The 24,311-nt window shown below is 35.4% G+C and overlaps 1 protein-coding gene across 1 annotated transcript in view; it reads right to left on the reverse strand.

The window, feature by feature from the left end:
* LRP1B (LDL receptor related protein 1B) overlaps positions 1-24,311 on the reverse strand; it is a 1,815,754-nt gene that overhangs the window by 893,048 nt on the left and 898,395 nt on the right. Inside the window, exon 7 of the mRNA XM_041739937.1 lies at positions 10,236-10,398. Coding sequence (XP_041595871.1) covers positions 10,236-10,398 — 163 coding nt within the window. The remainder of the gene's footprint in view (positions 1-10,235; positions 10,399-24,311) is intronic.

Genomic DNA, 24,311 nt, shown 5'->3' on the forward strand with positions numbered 1-24,311 from the left:
GAACCACAAGATGAAAGGAGCCTCCATCTTTGATTCATCGCATGAAGAAAAGTTGGCTGATAGCTAAGAACACATGCATTGGATTCTACCTTGAGCAATAACACAGAAAGCAAATAAATGAAATTCCTATTGTGCTATCCACTGAAATTTATAGCAGTGAGTGTTATCACGACAAATTCAAAACTTGGTAGCATAAGTACAGAACCACCTTAACAAAAATTTAAAATATGTAACATTGGTTTCATTGTTATTGCAGCAGCATCAAGGTAATTATTGCTCAGGATTGAAAATATTCAAGGTTAAAAATACTTAATAAAAAATGTCATTTGCAGTGTCTTGATATATATATATATATATATGTATATATATATATAGATATAGATATATGAAAAAAAAAAACACAAATGCTCTATGAGCCTGTGGATTTAAAGGAAGAAGTTTAAAAGTATAATAGTATTAGTATTAGTTTCTAATGCTTATTTTAATAAGATACTACCGAAAAAGAAAAGTATAAATTAGAAGTGTCTGGTTGAGAGCAAAAACTGAAAGGAAATAGAGCAAGTACAGAACTGAGGCCTCCCAGGTTTGGAAAGCAAGTTGTTTCTAGGACCCGAATAGTAAAAAACAAAACAAAACACTGAAAATCTCTTTGAGCAAAAAAGCCAATAAAGACCCCCCCAATTAAACAGAAGAATTTCACTTTCAGACAAAAGGTGTTTGTTTCCCACTGAAACATTGTTTTCAGGCCTTGCAGTGACCACCATTAGACTGATAGAGAAAACCAAGAGTATGAGGTACAAAGAAATTATTTGGGCTTGATAATTATCTCTAGAATATAACTTAGTGAGAATATTGGTATATAGAAGTAATTGGAAGCAAAGAAATCAAAATTCTACCAATTTTCAAGGGAATTTATAACCATAGGCTCATAGTTATGAGCCTAGCTTACAAAATTCTTTGTAAGAATTTCTTTCCTCTTCAAACCTTAAAACAAAATGAAAAGAACAAGAAACAGTCTGTGAATTATAGAGTCCACAGGGGGAGACTATTCCCCATTGCCAATTTCAGATGTACTGACCACAATGGACTAGAAAGATCCCCCCAGAGGAAGCATAGGTAACGAACAATGGTCAAGGAGAAATGTTACAGGGAAAGAAATAGCATCTAGACAAGAAACTTCCAAACCTCCAGGGCAGGAGGGCCTTCCTTTACTTCCTGGCAGGCTTTCATTATTGCTCTACTCCAATGATTACTGTGTGCCTCCAATCTTCTTTTCTAGCTGATACTTTTTGTTTGTCATTCTATCACTGGCCCATCAATTTATAAAGGGTATGGAAGGGACAGTGTGTAAAGACACCTTGTCTTTTGGTTCATAGTTTGCTGTATACAAGCAAGCACAATAGATCATAATGGAAAGGATTACATATCACCTAGAAAGCTTCCACTCCAACCTAAATGTAGTGTATTCTATGTATGGGATTAGATGTGTAAGGGTGCATATGGATATTTGGTAGCCAGAAGAGAAGACTGTGACCGAAGTGGCAATGTATTTATTGGAAATGGAATGCTCCCACTTCCATAGTGGAAGCATGGTGGTGCCGTGAACAAGAAACTGCCTGACCAGGTGCTACATTTAATAGCTATAGTCATCATGATGTACATGTGTATTTATTTATAACTAGAAGTTTGTATTTTTTTGACCACTTTCCTCCAATCCTTCCTTTCTCCAACTTCGGCTACTGGTAATCACAAATCTGATCTATTTTTCTATGAGTCTGTTTTTATCACTTTTTGTTTAGATGTCACAAATAAGTGAGTTCATACAGTTTCTGTCTTTCCCGTCTGACATCTCACTAAGCATAATGTCTTCAAGGTCCATCTATGTTGTCACAAATAGGAGGATTTCCTCTTTTTTTTTCTCTTTAATGGTTAATAATATTCCACTGCATAATATTTGTGATATACACATATACACATGTATGTGTATATCACAAATTCTTTGGATAAAAATGCAATGATACATCGACAGACACTTAGGTTTTTTTCATGTCTTGGCTATTATAAATAACACTACTGTGAACATGGGGGTGCAGATATCTTTTTGAGTTAGTGTTTTCATTGCCTTTGGATATATTCCCAGAAGTGGAATTACTATATCATATGGTAGTTCTACTTTTATTTTTGAATATCCTTCATACTGTCTTCCATAATGGCTGTATCAATTTACAACCCCACCAGCAGTATACAAGGGTTCCCTTTCCTCCATAATTGTGTGAGCTTTGTATTTCCTATCTTTTTGATGAGGGACATTCTAACAGACCTAAAGTCATAACCTATTGTGCTATCAATTTGAATTTCCCTATTAACTAGTGATGTTGAGCACCTTGTCATGTACCTTTTGGTCTTCATTTATCTTCTTTGGAGAAATGTCTATTCATGTCTTTTGCCCGTTGTTTAATGGGGTTGATTTTTTTCTCTTTCTTTCTTTCTTTCTTTCTTTCTTCTTCTTTCTTTCTTTCTTTCTTCTTTCTTTCTTTCTTTCTTCTTTCCTTCCTTCCTTTCTTTCTTTCTTTCTTTCTTTCTTTCTTTCTTTCTTCTTTCTTCTTTCTTCTTTCTTTCTCTCTCTCTCTCTTTCTTTCTCTCTCTCTCTCTCTCTCTCTCTCTTTCTTTCTTCCTTTCCTTTCCTTTCCTTTCCTTTCTTTTTTTTTATGCTATTGAGTTGTGTTAGTTCTTTATATATTTTGGATATTAACCCCTTATCAGATACAAAGTTTGCAAATACTTTTTTTTTTCCATCTGATATGTTGTCTTTTCACTTTGTTGATGGTTTCTTTTGCTATGCAGAAGCTTTTTAGTTTGGTATAGTCCTACTGGTTCATTTATCTGTTTATCTATTTAGTTAGTTGGGCTTTAGATGTCATATGCAAAAATTAATTACCAGTATACATGTCAAAGAGATTTATTGCTATGTTTTCTTCTAGGAGTTTCATGGTATCATGTCTTACACTTAAGACTTTTATCCATTTTGAATAAATTCTTGTGAGTGGTATAAGATATGAGTCCAATTTCCTTCTTTTACATGTGAATATCCAATTATCCCAGGATAGTATGTTGAAGAAACTGGATTCTTTCCACTGAGTATTCTTGGCTCTGTTGTCAAATATTAGTTAACCATATGTGCTTGGGTTAACTTCTGGGTTCTCAATTCTCTCCCATCAGTCTATTTGTTTTAATGCCAGCACCATACTATTTTGATGACTATAGATTTGTAGCATATCTGGCAATCAGGAAGTATGACACTTCCTGCCTAAACACAATTTTTAGAAGTACTTACAAAGACAATGATATCAGTAAAACCGAAAGAAGACCTGATACCCTCAACGTTTGACTTTTTTCTTTGTATGATTAAAAAGGAATCTTGAGTAAACACTACTTGACACTGTAAAACATCCACCTTGACTCTACAGCCAAGCCTGTTTCTCCCTAGTCAAACCGCTAAGAATCTGGCTCGAGGGAAAATATCAATTTTGGATCAATATCCAGCAAGGCTCAGCAGTCAAGCAGAACAAAGTATAACAGTGTAAAAACTGTTTTTTTTTTCCTTCTTGTTCTTCTCTTTTTTTTAGTTGGATATGAATATATAACCTACAGTAAAATTTTGAATTTATGTTATACATGAATGAGTGGTAACACATAGGGGAAATGGTGTCAAGTACTTATTTGTTTTTAATTTTTGTTCTTTCCCTTGTGGTGGTGTTTATAAACTAAGACTTTCTATTTTTTTGAAAATAACATTTGTGCTTGACCCATTTACCTCATAAACTTCAAAAAAATCACTGCTTAGTATTTTATTTGTTATTTAGAATGTATTTTTTGTAAACTATAATAACTCTATCATCTGGTTGTAATATTTGATATTTGGTGAATAACTGTTAAACTCTATCTCCATGAAAGAATATATCACATCATTATATTCGATGTCCTCATTACACCTAAGTGATATAGGAAATTCATCCATATATTTTCAAAAGCTGTACCATGAGCCCCTATGTACCTTTTGTTTTCATAGAACTCTATGTAAGAAACAATTAGAAATAATTTTAAACTACTTGGAAATATAAAATTATTATTTTTTAATAATGGTGCAGATTCTTCCAGTATGCAAACTACTCTCTGGCAGAGAGTACAAGAGGTTTTTGGCCACTTGAGAATCATTTTAAAAGTGAAACAATAATTTACTTAATGTTACCTCAGTGGCTTAGAATATTCACATAGATTCCAAAAGTGTTGGAGAATCTGATAGAATAAGAGCTACCATATGTTTCTTAAAGTATATTTTTAAAGATAAAAATAGGTATACTAGGACTGTTATCCAGAGAACTCCCACCCCAGATTTTTTTTAAAAGATTTTATTTAAAAAAAAAATTTAAAAATTAAAGATTTTATTTATTTAGTCATGAAAGACACAGAGAGAGAGAGAGAGAGAGAGAGAGGCGGAGACACAGGCAGAGGCAAAAACAGGCTCCCTCTGGCGAGGCTCTCAGTTGAGGGCCTGATGTGGAACTCGATCCCTGGAACCCCAGGATCTGCCCTGAACCAAAGGCAGATGCTCAAGAGCTGAGCCACCCAGGTATCTCCCCACCCCAGCTTCTTCTTTGTATTGTAAAATGTTACTGGGAGAAAAAAAAAAAAAAGCCATTTGCCTTGAAAAGAGATAAGAAAAACATTCCTTGATATGAATTTGAATGGCCTTGGCCAAAAGTAAATGGAATAATTCTCTTAGAAAAGGGAATAAAGAATTGGAACAAAGTATTTGTCCATATTCCAAACAAGTTAGATAAGTTGAAAGAGACCCGCTAAGTGCCTGGAAAGAACAACAAGAAGTCAAAGAATTGTACATAAGAAAGAAATATCATACAACAGTGATTATAGTAGATGATGTTGGTTCTTAATCCATTTTTGTTTTTCCATGTTAGGTTGGTCCCAATTTCGCTCCCATGTCCTTCTGTCTTTCACACGCCAATGGTAAAAACAATGTATTTTGCTGTCCCTTCAGGTAGGTATCTACCCTATTTCTGACCAAACAGACATGAAAATATGTCTGCTTAAGAGCTCTTCCACACTCAAGGAAAATACAGTGCTCTCCCCCTCCCCACCCCCATCCCGCTTTTTTTTTTCTTTATTTTGAACTGAATATATTGTTCCTACACAGGATCCCTATAACTTCAGTAGTCCTTTATGACAACAAGAGAATTAGCCTGAAAAGCACACATTAAAGATAACATCACAAACATCACAGGTAAATGGACACACATCCTTAATGATATTGTTGAGCCACTCAAAGAACCAATACAGGGACTGTCTTATATCTAGATTTTAAGTGAAATAATAAATTCCTTTCATAACTTAATATATAGTAGTTGTTCTTTTTTTTTTCTATTACTTTATCTATTTAGGAGGACCTCATTAATCAGTGTGAGAATTCAGAGAAGAAATCTTTATAGGGAGTGGTTGGAGAGTTGGGAAGATACTAAATATATTTACCAGAAATAGCACCGTGACTCAGTAATTTAGAGATAAGCTTAATAAACTCTGAAAAATTACAGAGTAAAAAAGAACAGCAGAGAGTCAATAGAGATGTAGAATGTTTTGCATTATTTTATTTTGAGTTACTGTATTATTATGAATGATGTGAACTAAGGACACAGTGAGAGTTGATTTAATTTGGGGTGAGTTTCCAGTAAAGGCTGTAATGAACATAAATCACTCCAAATAACTCTTTCATAATCCCAGGATAATCACAATATAATTTGTATCTGAACGAGAGAGTGATTAAAGGTAATGTCATATATGAACCTCCACCTGAAGAGAGGCCTGGAGAGGAATTTAGAGCATTTGACTCTAGACAAAATTAATTAATGAAAATAATTTGAGTCATATATAAGACAGCTAATATGGGTTTATACCTTTGAGTGAGCCTTTGAACAAAAAGCTTCCTCAGAATAGTGCAGACCATGAAACACAAACTTGAATATCCATGTTGTCTTGCCTAATCACATCAGCAACTCCTGAAAGGAACTTTGGATTGAAAAGTGGCAGTGATAACTCTCCTGAAGCACTTAGTAAATTGGCCAATTTAGGTAGGTGCCTATTGTTTAGATAATTCTTTATGAATCTAAATGTCACCTAGGAATGTTCGAGTCACTGAGAGAAGGTAGTAGTAATGTAAATAGGCAATAAGCATATAGATATTTAGATTGATTATGGACAGATAAAAAATGAAAATAGAGCTAACATTATAGTGATATTCACTTGAATTTGTAGCTACACATAACAAAACACATTGGTAGGACTTGGGGAATAATAAATACAAATTTATAGACTAGGGATATAGTCACTATGCTCCATTAATTTTACCCACTGAGTATAAGAAGTGAGCAAATAGCTCCATTGGTCCCTTTCATTAGGTGAATTTGGAGATCCACTCATCTGAATACTGTTCCTATGTGCAGGGTGAAGATTGTTTTAAAGATACACTAATAACCCAAAATATACTTTAGGAGTTAGGTTTATTCATCTAGTCTATCATCTATCTATCTATCTATCTATCTATCTATCTATCTATCATCTATTTATCTATTTTTTAAAGAAACTTTAAGTTCAAGATCTCCAAGAAGAAAATTAGGTCAAGTTAACACTTAAACTTAGTAAGATGATGATTGAAATTATGAAATGTGTCCATTCTCTCAGTTTTCCTCTAATAAAGAGAAGTGTGACAAAAGATTTTGAAGGAGACTAATTTTACATCATTTTCAAGAAACATTTTTTGTGGGTATGTGTAGAGGATAGTTCTTCCTCAAAAAGGTAGGACTCACAATGTTAAACTTATCAAAATATGAATATGAATGTTCTAGGATTAGGGGCCTCATGAACTATAGATGAGTATACAATCCTTCAATATTTATACTTCCATGAGGAGAACAAGAACACATAGTAGCATGTCTTTAGATATTTCCTAATGCTCAAACCTATAGCAACTCCAGAACTATCTGAGTCATCAAACTAATAGATAGTGCTCCATCATGGGGCTATAATCTATAGAGTTAATTCCCCTATAGAGCAGACTAAGGAGATTAACATACAAAGATGAGCAACAATTCTACTTATGTCCTCTTACAGATGAATAGTGAATACAGGCTGTAACTTGGAACCTAGGCTGGCTCTAGGAGCCACTTAATAGAATTGAAAAACCTGATGTCTACCCCAAGAGTCACCTTGTTACAAAACCCCTTTCATGGGCATCGGCAAACCTACCTCATTTCTGGCTTCCCACAGTCACAGAGCATTTAAGATTATTATTTAATAAATCCATCCTATTCCTTAATAGCTGTTTACTTTAGTTCTATCTCTAATTTCTCATCTATGATTAGTCTTGCCGGAAGTCGGGGTCCAGGTAGGTGATGGGAAAAAGCTTATTAACTATTTAAATACTGTCATTCACTCCTGTGTACAGGACTTGAGCTTCACTACTTTGGTTCCTTGCAGTTGGCCTGCTCTTACAGAGAAAAAAGACGATGACACCCATTACCCTCGTTCCACACATGGGGTCATGGATTCACAAATAAATCCTACAAAAACTCTGCCATTTACACTCTATAAGTAAAAAATCCATCCTTTATAGAAAAATGATATACATTACACCTAGAAAATATTCAATTCCTGCTCTTTCTCATGACAGGGGATTTTTCTTTTCCTCAGGTTAGCCATCTCACAGAACTCTACTGAATTTGGGTTTTGTACATGGTAACGCACATCCACCAAAATACATTTTTTTTCCCAAATGGACAAACCAACTTCATTATTATCACTAAAAGTACAAGTTAAAATAGCCAACTAAAAGATTTTTTTTTCAATGCAGCTTTTGAAGAGGTAAGGCAACTCTCCCTCCATTTCTACTGCTATTAAGGTCAAGCTCTACGACTTTAAATATATTCCAATGTTTTCTGAAGTTACATGAGAATGAGCCAAAGATATACCAGTCACCATAGAATTAGGAAAAGGTAGGGGAAATCTCACTGGTGGCACATGTCCCCTTTAGTGGGTGGTACAGATTTATTCTAGCCTTAACATTCAAAATACTCTGGCGCAGGCCCAAAAGTAGAAGTTGAAGGAAAGAAAAACCTACTGTTCCTATTCTAGATAGTATAATATTAATCCTAGAAAAATTTCTGGTAATAAGAGAAAAGTGGGATATTTGAAAGTGTGCTATTAGAAACTGGCTTATATTTATAAAAGAACAAAAGAGCTCTGCTTTCTCAGATATCTCCAATTCATGACTGAAAAACTGCGTTAGAGATATAGAGCAAACCCAAATAAAAAATTCCAAAGAACCTATTGTGATAAATGATACAAGACGAAATTACATTTAAACAGTTACTAGGCCCAAAGGAATCCTGCAGAGAATAAGTACAAACAATATAGGGGTTTTCTACTCCTAATTCCTTTGACAAAAATGACAAAATATGGTTCTTTCATGTAATGACAGAGAGAAACAGGAATCTTGAGAATATAAAATGCGTTGCTATTCAGAAAAGGAGATGGTGTTCACATACATTTCAGATTGACAGTTTTATTTAGAAAGGGTCTCTGAATCTTTGTTTTTAAGATGGGGAGGGATAAGATGATAGAATGAGGAGAGAAACACAATAGCTTCACCTCTTAACATTTTTGACAGGTAAGACTGTATAAAGGTTAATTTGAAATTCAGTTAGCACATCCAGGGAAAAACACGCAAGCAAATATATTTCTAAACAGAATTCCAGAAGAATGCTGTTAGCACATTTGTAAATTTCCAATTCTTTCTTACTACCCTTATCCAACAACCCAAACAAATCAGTTTAAATACAACTTCTTTTACTAATGTCTTTTGAAGCATCGCTGCAGTCAGATTGAGTCAAGTAACCATCTGCTGCAAATACAAATAGAGCTACATTCAAGAATTATATTACACAGCCTTCCTAGCGAAGTTCTTACGTGCAAGCTGTTCTTGTCAAAATCAAAACCATTGTGATGATGCATCTTAATATTCAATCAGACTTTAAGTAAAGAGTGACAAAAGTCCACATATGGATGACAGCTGTTTCTTCAGTAAATATTTTCCCATTTATTGAATGGAGGCTTATGGCAGTTCAGGATATGTTCCATCAGACATTTCAGCCTGAACTGCTTGGGGACGATTAAAATGGTAACAAGGATAAAATTTCAGTTTCCAAATCTTTGCTACATCTTACATCTGAAAGAACAGCAGCTCCTCTGATTAAAATTGTACACTATGTCATTAATTTGAGAGTATCCTTGCCCAGTACTAACTGGTACTGGTGAAATGACTGAATTTACAAGACTCTACATATATTTTTGCCCCTCCCCCTCAATAATGCCATAGCTTTTGTAAAATTGGAGCATAATTCCCATATTGATCTTCTAATCATATAAACAAACTCGATGGGAATTTAAACATTTATAACTATATTTTGACAAACTGTGAAATATTTAAAAAGATTAATGAGCCTATTAACTAAAAGAAGGTCAGATAAGACATCTTTTTAACCAACAAAGAGGCTTGCAAAATTAGAAAGACAGGAAAAAAAAAAGTGAAATCCAATCCTGATGAATTCAGTAACTCCATAATTACTTAGTATTTACATATCAGTAGTTGGAGAAAAAAAAAAAAAGCTGGTTTCAACTAACAAAGATGACCTCAATGTTTTAGTCATGTGCATGAACTTGTATTATGCCCCTTTTATAAATCCCAAATGTGCTGGATATAAGTTTATTAATAGCACATCTTTCAAGTAGTATTTTTGAAGCTTGCTAACTACAAGGTCTACTGCTAAGGGAACTTAAAGTCTTCTCTCTTTAACCTAAAAGTATCCCGAGGCTCTTGTCTGGTGACCCCAAAGCAATTCTTAAGAGGATGACAGGTTGTTTGCATCTCCGGTTAAGCCAGCGATATTAATGTGATGAGGAACTGGTACTCCCCAGCTTTTGCATGGTAAATTATAGTCCTCCTTTCCTCCTTGCAATGCAGTTGCTGAAATCGACATTTAAAAATCCTTTGAGCCTATAGTCAGTCTTAAATTCCAAAACTCCTGTCAGACTGTTGTATTGTTTTGAACTATTATATTTTTAAGTGAAAACTATTTCAGATCAAACACTATAAAAAAAGAACTTCTTACCCTGCTATTGGATCTACTGCTATTGCCTTAGGATTATGAAGCTCCAGGTCAATCAGAGTGACACATACAGACCCGTTGTAATTACAAACAAAGATCCGGTCACTGACATGGTCCACAAAATAGAGATTTCTGGTAAGCCAGTCAATCGCCATTTGTTGCACATCTGAAAAACACACATACACAAAATCATTACATTGCAGGTGCAAATTTAGTATCATAAGCCAAAGAGTACAGAAGTCTGCCCAAACCATCACAGAAGACATATCAAAAGTAAAGGTAGTTTTATGATAAAATAAATCTGTCAATATAATTTCTTGCTATGCTAAAATAAGTGATTTAATTATGCTATAAGGTAATGACTACCTTTTGATACCTTCCTTCTTGTTATCTAAGGACTGAAGATGATCTAGACAAATGGACAAAGGATTTCTAAATCTTAAAATACAAGTATTTACAATAAAATCTTTGTCTTTGTTCCCCCATTTATACAAAATAGTTCATTCATTTCAATGGTTCAATGATATAGCTAAACTTAGTAGTAAGAGGAATCAACTTTTTGTGAGTCTAAGGGTAAGCCTATATTTTCAGATCCTCTTTCATTAAAAACAAAAAGGAGGAGTGGAAAAGTTGGAAAAAGAGGTCTGTAAGATCTTTTTGTTTACAAAGGATATTCAAAATAAAAGGAGTGGTGATACGTTTTTCAAAGGCATACATAGGCATTATAAAACAGGTCTGCTCAACGATTAATTCTCTAGAAGAGTGTTATTCAATACTACTTTCTGTGATGAAGGAAGTATTCTACATCCATGTTGTCCAATAAAGTAGCCATTAGCCAAATGTGTCTAGTGAACACTTAAAATGTGGCTAGTGTGACTAAATTTGTATTGTATTTCATTTTAATGACCTCAGAATTAAATTTAAAAGAAGTAGGTAGTGGCTAAAATGGATAGAGCAGCCCTGGGAGACTGTATCTGTGTTTGACTTGAATATCTTCTTTTTGATCAGACCTCAATATTGAAATTTCATGCTAATTTGTAGATATTTATCTGGTAGAAAAGATAACCCCGAAAGTTATGGATGTACTGCCCTGTGAGACATTAACCATTTTCATACTTATTTACAAATTTTATTTATACATTCTTTTTCTTTAAAATGTCTGTAAATATCCAATTCTACTTATGCTCCGTGATCAGCAATACTGGGCTGGTTCTCTCAATAATTCCATAAATAAATTTCTTGTTCATATTTATTCTTGAATTTTATGACAATCATGTTTTTATCTATTAGAAATTATACTTTGATACCTCCTTATTCAAACTTACTATGGATCTATGATTCATTCACTAAGTGGTTTCCTCCTACAGTCTGAACCTAAACATTCTTCCTACGCTTTGCTTCAAGATACTTCCGTAGTAACATGCTGCTTCAGTGAATGATATCCTTTCAACAGAAAGACTAACATAGATGCATGTGTCATTATTATCACTATAATGGTATATTGTCAAAGCAAGATATAAAAAGTAGCAACTTTGTGGGAATTTCTATCATGCCTTACAAGGACAAGCAGAAAGTGGATATTGTAATTCACTGGGCACACATTATCAAGCTATCGATTACAGTCTCGTTCCTGAAATGCAGTCTTTATGGAAAGATAACCATTTAAATGTTCCAAAAACTACATGCAGCCTTTTTCAACCCCATTCAGCAACCAGTATTTTGAAAAAGCTGAACTGTCTACAGAAATCTGCAAACGCATGCTTTATTTTTTATTCTTTTTACATTATTATATCAACTAGAGCACAGAATCCATTGTATCAAATGTCATTTTAAATACCTTGGGTTCAGAGAAAGTATGTGCCAGAGCCCATTCAATGACCCATCCCTCGTGCTAAGCATGCAGTTTGTGTAGTCTATGCAATTGTAGTTTAAGACAAGAGTTTTTTGACAGCATTCACACCTTTTTTCAATTCTGTATCATTACAGAAGGATTCCCTGCTATTGAAACAATAGGTATTGTTAACAACCATCCATGTCTGAAGCAACAAGGTCTCACTAAAGAACCTCATAATTGGCCAAAAACTTAGTAACTGTGGGAATTGGCTTTCTTTCTTTTTCTTATATTTGAAGTTTCTATCTAGTTTTAATGTAATCTTTTATTAAGATTGGAGAATTGAGGAAATTAAACAAAAAAGTTCAAGTAAGTAAGCCAATAGATACATAGACAGTTAAGTAAATAAATTTGTCAATAAATTATTGACACATTTCAGGAAATAGGTGAATCTTCTAGACAATGGACTCAGTATTTCATTTTAATTTTGCTGAAATATAACCAAGATCTTAGGAAATTGTTAAAGATAATTATAATCATTTTATGACAATATGAAAAAAAATCCTAAATTTTTAGTTAGATCCTCATCACTTTACTAGTACCAGAACAAAAATTTAAATATATCCCTGTTATTTTGTTTCCCAGTTATTTTTTATTCATTTTTTAACCAGTCAATTGGATTTTTCCTTTAATTTTTATTATTATTATTTTGTTTGGAAATTGATTTTATTATGTAACTCAGAATTTTCTAATTGGTATAAGTAAAGGTAACTTATCCGCTCATACCTACAAAATATCAATATTGGTAAAATTGTAAACAATAATGAAAAACACTGAAAGTATTTTGAAATTTGAACATCACATAAGTAGCTATTAACTATGTTTTTAAAATACAATATTTGCTAGGTCTAACAACTTAAAGTTGTACCCAGTGAAAATAAAATGAAAAGTTCAAGGAAAAAGTTAAAAAAAAAAGACAAATACTTACACTCTACAATTAGAGAAAAAACAATTTACAACAGATTTTTCATCCTGACCCAAAGCAAGTAGTTAATTACCAGAGTTGGTGAATATGGAGCTTAAACATTTTTAATTCACTAAAATGTAATGTATATTAGTATGTATACTAATATGTAATAATAATAATGTATACTAATATGTATACTAATATGTAATATTGTGGACTGAATTGTTTTTCCCCAAAATTCATGTGTTGAAGTCCTAACTTACACATTGCCTTAGAATGTGACTGCATTTGGAGATAAAGTCTTAAAGAGATGATTAAATCAAGGCCATTAAGATGTTCCCTAATCTAACCTGATCTATCCTTATAAAAAGAGAATATGATATACAATGAGAGATAGTGAGAATCCCCACACACAGAGGAAAGGCTATTTGCAAGCCTAAGAGAGGCCTCAGCAGAACCCAAACCATTTGAAACCTTGATCTGGAACCTCCTATCTTCAGAATTGTGAGAAAATGGATTTCCATTGCCTAAGCCACCTATTCTGTGGTATTTTATGGCACTCTGGCAAAATAACATACTTATTTAAGTATTGTTTAACAGAGTTGTCTATGCCACAAAATTATTAAGAACAAAAGTCAAAATCTTAAGAAAAAAATATAAAGGAATATCTACATGTCCTTTCAATGTTATACTGAACCATTGTCTAATAGGCACCTTAAATTAATTTTCCTGAGTAATATATTGTTGTTTAACTTACAATTTAATACTTATCAGATCCCAGTATCTATGAATTTAGATATTAATTTGTACATTGATAAACTGCAAAAATATTATGTCCAATAGAGATGCAAAGGATTTCCATCAGGTTGTAAAGATAACCCCAGTTTTCTTGTATGATATGACATTAACTAGTCTTATATCTAATTTTAGAATCTTAAATTAGCATGTTTTTATTTCATTTTTTGTAAACACTTCAAGTTCTTCTATACTCCTTTGAAACAGATTTATGATCCTTCTGATTCTCTCATTAGTGAGCTGACTCCTTAACACATATTCACTATATATTTGTATGAATCATGTTTTTAACTTTTTGATAGGTACTCATTAATAAAATTTACTTTTTGACTTCTATTCAATTTATTAGCTATATAATCTTCAACTACCCAGAGATGGAAAATGCCAATGTCCACAAGAATGAGAAAGATAATATAAATAATCAAAACTTGTTGGAAGGAACTATGGCAAAGCTAGGAGATAACCTGGAGTATACAACTATATAAGTAGTATACAACTACTTAAAAGGCAAGCTCAATTCCACTTTTTGTTGTGACATAGAAATGCCTCATTATTTCAAAGGAGACCAAAATACAGTCTATAAGTTTTGCCTACAAGAGACTTACTTCAAATCTAAAGACACACACAGACTAAAAGTGAAGAGAGGGAAAAAGACATTCCATGCAAATGGAAAGGAAGAAAGCTGGGGTAAGGGGGGTAGAATGCTCATATCAAGCCAAATAGATTTAAAAAAAAAAAAAGAAGAAGAATGTTGCAACAACAAACAAAGAAGGATATTTCATAATGATACAGAGTAAATCCAACCAGAAGATATAACACTTGTAAATATTTATGCACCCAATACAGGAACAACTAATATGTAAAATAAATATTAACAGATACAAACAGAGAAATTGATAGAAATAAGTAATACTCCACTTGCATCACTGGATTTACAGACATAAACTTAATATGAAAACAATGTCCTTGAACAGCACATTATACCAGATAGACTCATCAGAATATTCTAACTAAACACAGCAGAGTACACATTCTTCTCAAGTGTTTATGGAATATTCTACAGAACAGACCACATAGCAGGCTACAAAACAAGTTTCAATAAATTTAAAAAGACTGAAATCATATCAAATATCTTTGTTGACCATAACAATATAAAATTAGAAATCAACTATAAGAAGAAAATTAAAAGAAAAAGAAGCAAATACAAACATGTGGAGACTTAACAGCATTTACTAAACAATCACATGCCAATGAAGAAATTATAAAAAAAAATACCCGAGACAAATAAAAATGGAAACACAATTGTCCAAAATCTATGGCACACAGCAAAAGCAGATCTAGCAGGGAAATTTACAGAGATATAGGTCCACTCCAAGAAATATATAGAATTCCCCCCAAAAAAACCTTTTTAACATTACATCTAAGGGAACTAGAAAAAGAAGGACAAACAAAACTCAAAACCAGTAGAAGGAGGGAAGTAATAAAGGTTAGAGCAGAAGTAAATACAACAGAAACCAAAAAAGAGCCCCCCCCCCAAACAAAACAAAACAAAACAAAACAAAACAAAACTGATAGGACAGATCAATAAAAGCTGCTGGTTCTTTGAAGAGATCTATAAAATTGATAAAACTTTAGCCATATAACTCATCAAAAAAAATAAAACTCAATCAGAAATGAAAGAGAAATAATAACTGGCATCATATAAATATGAAGTATTATAGGATAATATTATGAAAAACTATATGCCAACAAATTGGATAATCTAACAAATAAATTCATAGAAATAGATAACAACCCAAAACTGAATCAGGAAGAAACAGAAAATTTGACAGACCAATTATCAGCAATGAATTTAAATCAGTAATCAAAAAACTCCCAGGAAACATAAGTTCAGGATCAGAAGGTATATTCTATCAAACATAAAAAAAAAAAGAGTCAATACCTATTCCTTTCAAACTATTCCAAAAAATAGAAGAGGAAGGAAACTTCCAAAGTTGCATTCTTTGAGGCCAGCATTTCCTGATACCTAATCCAGATAAAGGTACCACTAAAAAAGTGAACTACAGGCCAATATCTCTGAGGATCACATGCAAATATCCTTAACAAAATATTGGCAAACCCAATTCAACAATACATAAAAAAATAATTCCATGCAATCAAGTGGATTTTATTTCTGGGATATGAGGGTAGTTTGGTATTTGCAAATCAAAGTGACACACCACATTGACAAGAGAAAGAATAAAAACCAGATGATCAGGTCAATAGATGCAGAAAAAGCACTTGACAATTTGCAACATCCATTCATGATAAAACCTTCAACAAAGTAGGTTTAGAGGGAATATACTTCAACATAATAAAGACCTTATAAGGAAAACCTACAACTAATATCATAATTAATGAAGAAAAATTGAGTTTTTCTCCTAAGATCAGGAACAAAACAAGGATATTCATTTTCACCCTTTTTTTTTTCAACTTATGTTGGACCACAGCAATCAGACACCAAAGATAAATTATATATATATATATATACATATATATATATATTTGTGTGTGTATATACACATACACATATTTAGCATTTGCAGATGAGAAGATACTATACATATATATGTATATTACTCTTTATATATTGCATATGTATTACCCTATACATATATACAGGTGTGTGTGTATACACACAGGTATACACACACACACACACACACACACACAAACACACACACGTATATTACCCTGAAGACTCCACCAAAATATACTACAACTGATAAATGAATTCAGTAAGGTTGTGGTATACAAAATCAATATATAGAAATCTGTTGGATTTCTATACACTAATAATGAAGCAGCAGAAAGAGAAATAATCTCATTTACAATTGCACCAAAATGAGAAAATACCTAAAAAATTTAACCAAAGAATTGAAAGACCTGTACTCTGAAAACTATAAAATATTGATGAAAGAAATTGAAAAAAAAAAAACAAAAACAAAGAAATAGGAAGATTTTCCATGCTCATGGATTGAAAGAACAAATATTGTTAAAATGTCTATACTACTCAAAGCAATTTACAAATTTAATGCATTCCCTATCAAAATACCAACAGCATTTTTCACCGAAGCAGAACAAGCAATCCTAAAATTTGTACGGAACCATAAAAGACCCCAAACACCCAAAGCAATCTTGAAAATGAAGAACAAAACTGGAGGTATCACAATTCCAGATGCTAAGATATTCTATAAATCTGTAATCAAAATAATGTGTACGGGCACAAAAATAGACACATAGATCAATGGGGCAGAATAGAGAGTCTAGAAATAAACCTATGATTAAATGTTCAATTCATTTTCAAATAAGGAGGCAAGAATAGGCAATGGAAAAAAAAGTCTCTTCAACAAGTGTTGTTAGGAAAACTGGACAGCTGCATGTAAAAGAATGAAACTGGACCACTTTCTTACATCATACATAAAAATAAATTCAAAATGGATTAAGGACCTAAGTATGAGATCTAAAAGCATAAAAATCCTAGTATAGAGCACAGGCAGCAATATCTTTGATATTGGCCACAGCAACACTTTTCCAGATATGTCTCCTGTAGCGAAGGAAACAAAAGGAAAAATCAACTTTTGGGACTACATCAAAATAAAAAGCTTATGCACAGTGAAGTAAACAATAAAACCAGAAGTCATTCTACTGGGAGGGAGAAATTATTTACAAATGAAATAACTGTTAAGGAATTAGTATTCAAAATATATAAAGAACTTATGTAACTCAGTGCCAAAAAAATCCAGACATAATTAAAAATGGGCATAAGACAGGTATAGACATTTCTCCAAAGAAAGTATATATATATATATATGGCCAACAGCCACATGAAAAGATGCTCAATATCACTAATAATTAGGGAAATGTATCAGAATGAATAAAATCAAGAACACAAGAAACAAGTGTGGTAATGATGTGGGGTACACAAGAAACAAAAAATGTTGTGTCCTGTTGATGGGAATGTAAAGTGGTACAGCCACTGTGGAAAGCAGTATGGATGTTACTCAAAAAAATAAAATAAAATAAGATTACTATACAATCCAGTAACTCTACTACTGGTTATTTACACAAAGAATAGGAAAGGACCAATTCAAAACGATATATGCACCCTTATGTTTACTGCAAAATTGTTTATAGTAGCCAAATTATGAAAGCAGACTAAGTGTCCATCAATAGATGAATGCATAAAGAAGATGCAGTGTGTGTGTTTGAACAAACATACAGTGGAATACTACTCAGCAATAAAAAAAATAATGAGCTCTTTCCATTTGCAACTACATGGATGCAACTCATGGATGTAACTCAGTGCCAAAAATTGTAATGCTAAATGCAATAAGCCAGTCAGAGAAAGACAAATGCCATACGATTTCACTCATGTGTGGAATTTAGGAGACAAAATAAAACAAACAAACAAAAACAAAGAATAAAGAGACAAACCAAAGAAAAGACTCTTAATGGTAAAAAACAAACTGATGATTTTCAGATGTGAGGTGGGTGGGGCGATGAGTGAAATAGGAGAAGAAGATTAGGAGTACACTTACCATCAGGAGTGCTGAGTAATATGTAGAATTATTGAATCATACATTGTATACTGGAAACTAATATAACACTATATGTTAACTACACTGGAATTAAAACTTTAAAAAGTGAATTTCTTGTAATTAAAAAAAGAAATAAAAAAATAAAAATCATTCAAATTGTTAAGGTGTAGTAAAAAATTTTAAAGAAAAAGTAAAATTGTCATTATTGTTAGATGACATAATATAAATTAAAAAAAAAAAACCTAAAGCCTCTATCCCAAAACTAAAATAAGTGAATTCCCTTAAGTTGCATAATACAAAATCAATAAACATATAACTGTTGCATATCTATATATTAATAATGAATTATCAGAAAAAGATATCTAGTAATTTATCCCTATTACAATAACATTACAAGGAATAAAATATGTAGGAATAAACTGAATCAATGAAGTGAAGGACTTATACTCTAAAAACTATAAAACATTGATGAAATAAACGATAACAAAAAATGGAATAATAAATTATGCTCATGGATTGGAAGAATATTATTTAAATATCTGTACTACCCATGTATTCTACAGATTCAATACAATCTCTATCAAACTACCAACGTATTTTTTCACAAAACTAGAAAAATAATCCTAAAATTTGTTTGAAACCACAAAAAACATCAAATAGCCAAAGCAATCTTGGGAATGAAGAACAAAGCCAGAGGTATCATGCTCCTGAATTTCAAACTATACTACAAAGTCATAGTAATCAAAACATTATGGTACTGGCACAAAAACAGAACTAATAGGTCAATGGAACAGAATAGCCCAGAAATAAACCCACACTTATATGGTCAATTGTTCTACGACAAAGGAGGCAAGATTATACAATGGAAAAAAGACAAGAGTCTTCAATAAACGGTGTTGGGAGAACTAGACAGCCACATGCAAAAGGATAGTGAACTAATCTCTAACATCATATATAAAAACAAACTGAAAATGGATTAAAGACAAAAATAAAACCTGAAACCATAAAACTCCTAGAAAAAAAAACATAGATAATAAGCCCTCCCCCTATTTAAAAATATTTTATTTATTTATTTGACAGAGACAGAGAGTGCACAAGTAGACAGAGAGGCAGGCAGAGGGAGAGGGAGAAGGAGAAGCAAGCTCCCTACTGAGCAGGAGCCTGAAGTAGGGCCCCATCCCAGGACCTCGGGATCATGACCTGAGGTAAAGGAAGACGCTTAACCAACTAAGACACCCAGGTGCCCCAATAATAAGCTTTTTGAAATTGGTCTTAGTGATAAATATATCCATATATCTATATCTATATCTATATCTATATCTATATCTATATCTATATCTATCTATCTATCTATCTATCTATCTATCTATCTATCTATATCTAACTCCATCCTTGGGTTAGGGCAATAAAAACAAAAATAGGCAAACAGGACCACATTAAAGTAAAAAGCTTTTGCACAGCAAAGGAAACTATCAACCAAAAGAAAAGGTAATGCATTAATGGGAAGAAGATATTTGCAAATGATATATCCAATAAAGGGTTAGCATCCAAAAATATATAAAGAACTCATAAAACAATATCAAATAAGCAATCAATCTGATCAAAAAATGGGCAGAGGATCTGAATAAACATTTTTCCCAAATATATAAAGACACATAAAAAGATGCTGAACATCACTAATTATCAGGAAAATGCAAACCAAAACCACAATGAGATATCACCTCATACCTGTCTGAATGGCTATTATAAAAAAAAAAATAGGGGGAGGGGCAAGATGGCGGAGGAGTAGGGTCTCCAGGTCACCTGTCCTCAGCAAATTACCTAGAAAACCATCCAATCATCCTGAAAACCTACGAATTCGGCCTGAGATTTAAAGAGAGACCAGCTGGAACGCTGCAGTGAGAAGAGTTCGCGCTTCTATCAAGGTAGGAAGACGGGGAAAAAGAAATAAAGACACAAAAGGCCTCCGAGGGGGAGGGGCCCCGAGGAGCCGGGCTGAGGCCGGGGCGAGTGTCCCCAGGACAGGAGAGCCCCGTCCCGGAGGAGCAGGAGCTGCACCGACCTTCCCCGCGGAAAGGGGCTCCCCGGGAATTGGAGCAGGATCCCCAGAAAGGCGGGGACGCCCTCGGGCTCCCTGGGACAGTAACAGAGGAACTGCGCCCCGGAGATGCGCCGAGCTCCCTAAGGGCTGCAGCGCTCGGCGGGACCCGGAGCAGCTCGGAGGGGCTCGGGCGGCGGCTCCGCGGAGGGGGCTGCGCGGCTCCGGGAACAGCTCGGAGGGGCTCGGGCGGAGGAAGAAGCTCCGCGGAGGGGGCGGCGCGGCTCCGGGAACAGCTCAGCGGCGGCGGCTCGGGCGGAGGAAGAAGCTCCGCGGAGGGGGCGGCGCGGCTCCGGGAACAGCTCGGAGGGGCTCGGGCGGCGGCTCCGCGGAGGGGGCTGCGCGGCTCCGGGAACAGCTCGGAGGGGCTCGGGCGGCGGCTCCGCGGAGGGGGCTGCGCGGCTCCGGGAACAGCTCAGCAGCGGCGGCTCGCGCAGAGGCAGAAGCTCCGCGCGGAGGGGGCTGCGCGGCTCCGGGAACAGCTCGGAGGGGCTCGGGCGGCGGCTCCGCGGAGGGGGCTGCGCGGCTCCGGGAACAGCTCAGCAGCGGCGGCTCGCGCAGAGGCAGAAGCTCCGCGCGGAGGGGGCTGCGCGGCTCCGGGAACAGCTCGGAGGGGCTCGGGCGGCGGCTCCACGGAGGGGGCTGCGCCGCCGGGCGCAGAATCCAACAGCGCAGGCTCCGGAGCACAGGCCGCCGGGACACAGCCCAGGATCCGGCCTCCCCCGGGACAGGCAGAGGCCGGGAGGGCCCAGGACAGCAAGGACGCTCCTGCCTGGAACTGAGCAGATCAGCGGCCCCGCCCGGGAGCCCCCAGGCCCTGCAGACAGAGAGCCCCAGAGCTACTGAGGGGGCTGACTCCAGGGTCCCAGAGCTGCCCCCGCCACTGTGGCTTCCTCCCGGGGCCTCACGGGGTGAACAACCCCCACCGAGCCCTGCACCAGGCAGGGGCAGAGCAGCTCCCCCAAGTGCTAACACCTGAGAATCAGCACAGCAGGCCCCTCCCCCAGAAGACCAGCGACACGGACCAGTTCCAAGGGAAGTCAAGGGACTTAAACTACACAGAATCGGAAGATACTCCCCCGTGGTTTTTTTTCTTTTTTGTTTTTTTGTTTTTGTTTTTTTTGTTTTGTTTTGTGCTTTTTTTTTTCTCTCTTTCTTCTTGATTTCTGATTGCTTCCCCCACCCCCCGCTTTTTTTTTCTTTTTTCTCCTTTCTTTTTCTTCTCTTTTTCCCCTATTTTTTTCTTCTTTCTCTTTTTTCTTTTTCTCTTTTCTTTCCTTCTCTCTCTTTTTCTCCTTTTCACAATACGACTTGTTTTTGGCCACTCTGCACTGAGCAAAATGACTAGAAGGAAAACCTCACCTCAAAAAAAAAGAATCAGAAACAGCCCACTCTCCCACAGAGTTACAAAATATGGATTACAATTCAATGTCAGAAAGCCAATTCAGAAGCACTATTTTACAGCTACTGGTGGCTCTAGAAAAAACCATAAAGGACTCAAGAGACTTCATGACTGCAGAATTTAGATCTAATCAGGCAGAAATTAAAAATCAATTAAATGAGATGCAATCCAAACTAGAAGTCCTAACGACGAGGCTTGACGAGGTGGAAGAACGAGTGAGTGACATAGAAGACAAGTTGATGGCAAAGAGGGAAACTGAGGAAAAAAGAGACAGGCAATTAAAAGACCATGAGGATAGATTAAGGGAAATAAATGATAGCCTGAGGAAGAAAAACCTACGTTTAATTGGGGTTCCCGAGGGCGCGGAAAGGGACAGAGGGCCAGAATATGTATTTGAACAAATCCTAGCTGAAAACTTTCCGAATCTGGGAAGGGAAACAGGCATTCAGATCCAGGAAATAGAGAGATCCCCCCCTAAAATCAACAAAAACCGTTCAACACCTCGACATTTAATAGTGAAGCTTGCAAATTCCAAAGATAAGGAGAAGATCCTTAAAGCAGCAAGAGAAAAAAAGTCCCTGACTTTTATGGGGAGGAATATTAGGGTAACAGCAGACCTCTCCACAGAGACCTGGCAGGCCAGAAAGGGCTGGCAGGATATATTCAGGGTCCTAAATGAAAAGAACATGCAACCAAGAATACTTTACCCAGCAAGGCTTTCATTCAAAATGGAAGGAGAGATAAAGAGCTTCCAAGACAGGCAGGAACTGAAAGAATATGTAACCTCCAAACCAGCTCTGCAAGAAATTTTAAGGGGGACTCTTAAAATTCCCCTTTAAGAAGAATTTCAGTGGAACAATCCACAAAAACAAGGACTGAATAGATATGATGACACTAAACTCATATCTATCAATAGTAACTCTGAATGTGAACGGGCTTAATGACCCCATCAAAAGGCGCAGGGTTTCAGACTGGATAAAAAAGCAGGACCCATCTATTTGCTGTCTACAAGAGACTCATTTTAGACAGAAGGACACCTACAACCTGAAAATAAAAGGTTGGAGAACCATTTACCATTCAAATGGTCCTCAAAAGAAAGCAGGGGTTGCCATCCTTATATCAGATAAATTAAAATTTACCCCGAAGACTATAGTGAGAGATGAAGAGGGACACTATCTCATACTCAAAGGATCTATCCAACAAGAGGACTTAACACTCCTCAATATATATGCCCCGAATGTGGGAGCTGCCAAATATTTAAACCAATTAATAACCAAACTCAAGAAATACCTTGATAATAATACACTTATACTTGGTGACTTCAATCTAGCTCTTTCTACCCTGGATAGGTCTTCTAAGCACAATATCTCCAAAGAAACGAGAGCTTTAAATGATACACTGGACCAGATGGATTTCACAGATATCTACAGAACTTTACATCCAAACTCAACTGAATACACATTCTTCTCAAGTGCACATGGAACTTTCTCCAGAATAGACCACATACTGGGTCACAAATCGGGTCTGAACCGATACCAAAAGATCGGGATAGTCCCCTGTATATTCTCAGACCATAATGCCTTGAAATTAGAACTTAATCACAACAAGAAATATGGAAGGACCACAAACACGTGGAGGTTAAGGACCATCCTGCTAAAAGATGAAAAGGTCAACCAGGAAATTAAGGAAGAATTAAAAAGATTCATGGAAACTAATGAAAATGAAGATACAACCGTTCAAAATCTTTGGGATGCAGCAAAAGCAGTCCTGAGGGGGAAATACATCGCAATACAAGCATACATTCAAAAACTGGAAAGATCTCAAATTCAAAAGCTCACCTTACACATAAAGGAACTAGAGAAAAAGCAACAAATAGACCCCACCCCCAGCAGAAGAAGAGAGTTAATTAAAATTCGAGCAGAACTCAATGATATCGAGACCAAAAGAACTGTGGAACAGATCAACAGAACCAGGAGTTGGTTCTTTGAAAGAATTAATAAGATAGATAAACCATTAGCCAACCTTATTAAAAAGAAGAGAGAGAAGACTCAAATTAATAAAATCATGAATGAGAAAGGGGACATCACTACCAACACCAAGGAAATACAAACGATTTTAAAAACATATTATGAACAGCTGTATGCCAATAAATTAGGAAATCTAGAAGAAATGGACGCATTCCTGGAAAGCCACAAACTACCAAAACTGGAGCAGGAAGAAACAGAAAACCTGAACAGGCCAATAACCAGGGAGGAAATTGAAGCAGTCATCAAAAACCTCCCAAGACACAAGAGTCCAGGGCCAGATGGCTTCCCAGGGGAATTCTATCAAACGTTTAAAGAAGAAATCATACCTATTCTACTAAAGCTGTTTGGAAAGATAGAAAGAGATGGAGTACTTCCAAAT

Source organism: Vulpes lagopus, chromosome 24 (assembly GCF_018345385.1).
Source record: "Vulpes lagopus strain Blue_001 chromosome 24, ASM1834538v1, whole genome shotgun sequence".
Taxonomy (NCBI): Eukaryota; Metazoa; Chordata; class Mammalia; order Carnivora; family Canidae; genus Vulpes; species Vulpes lagopus.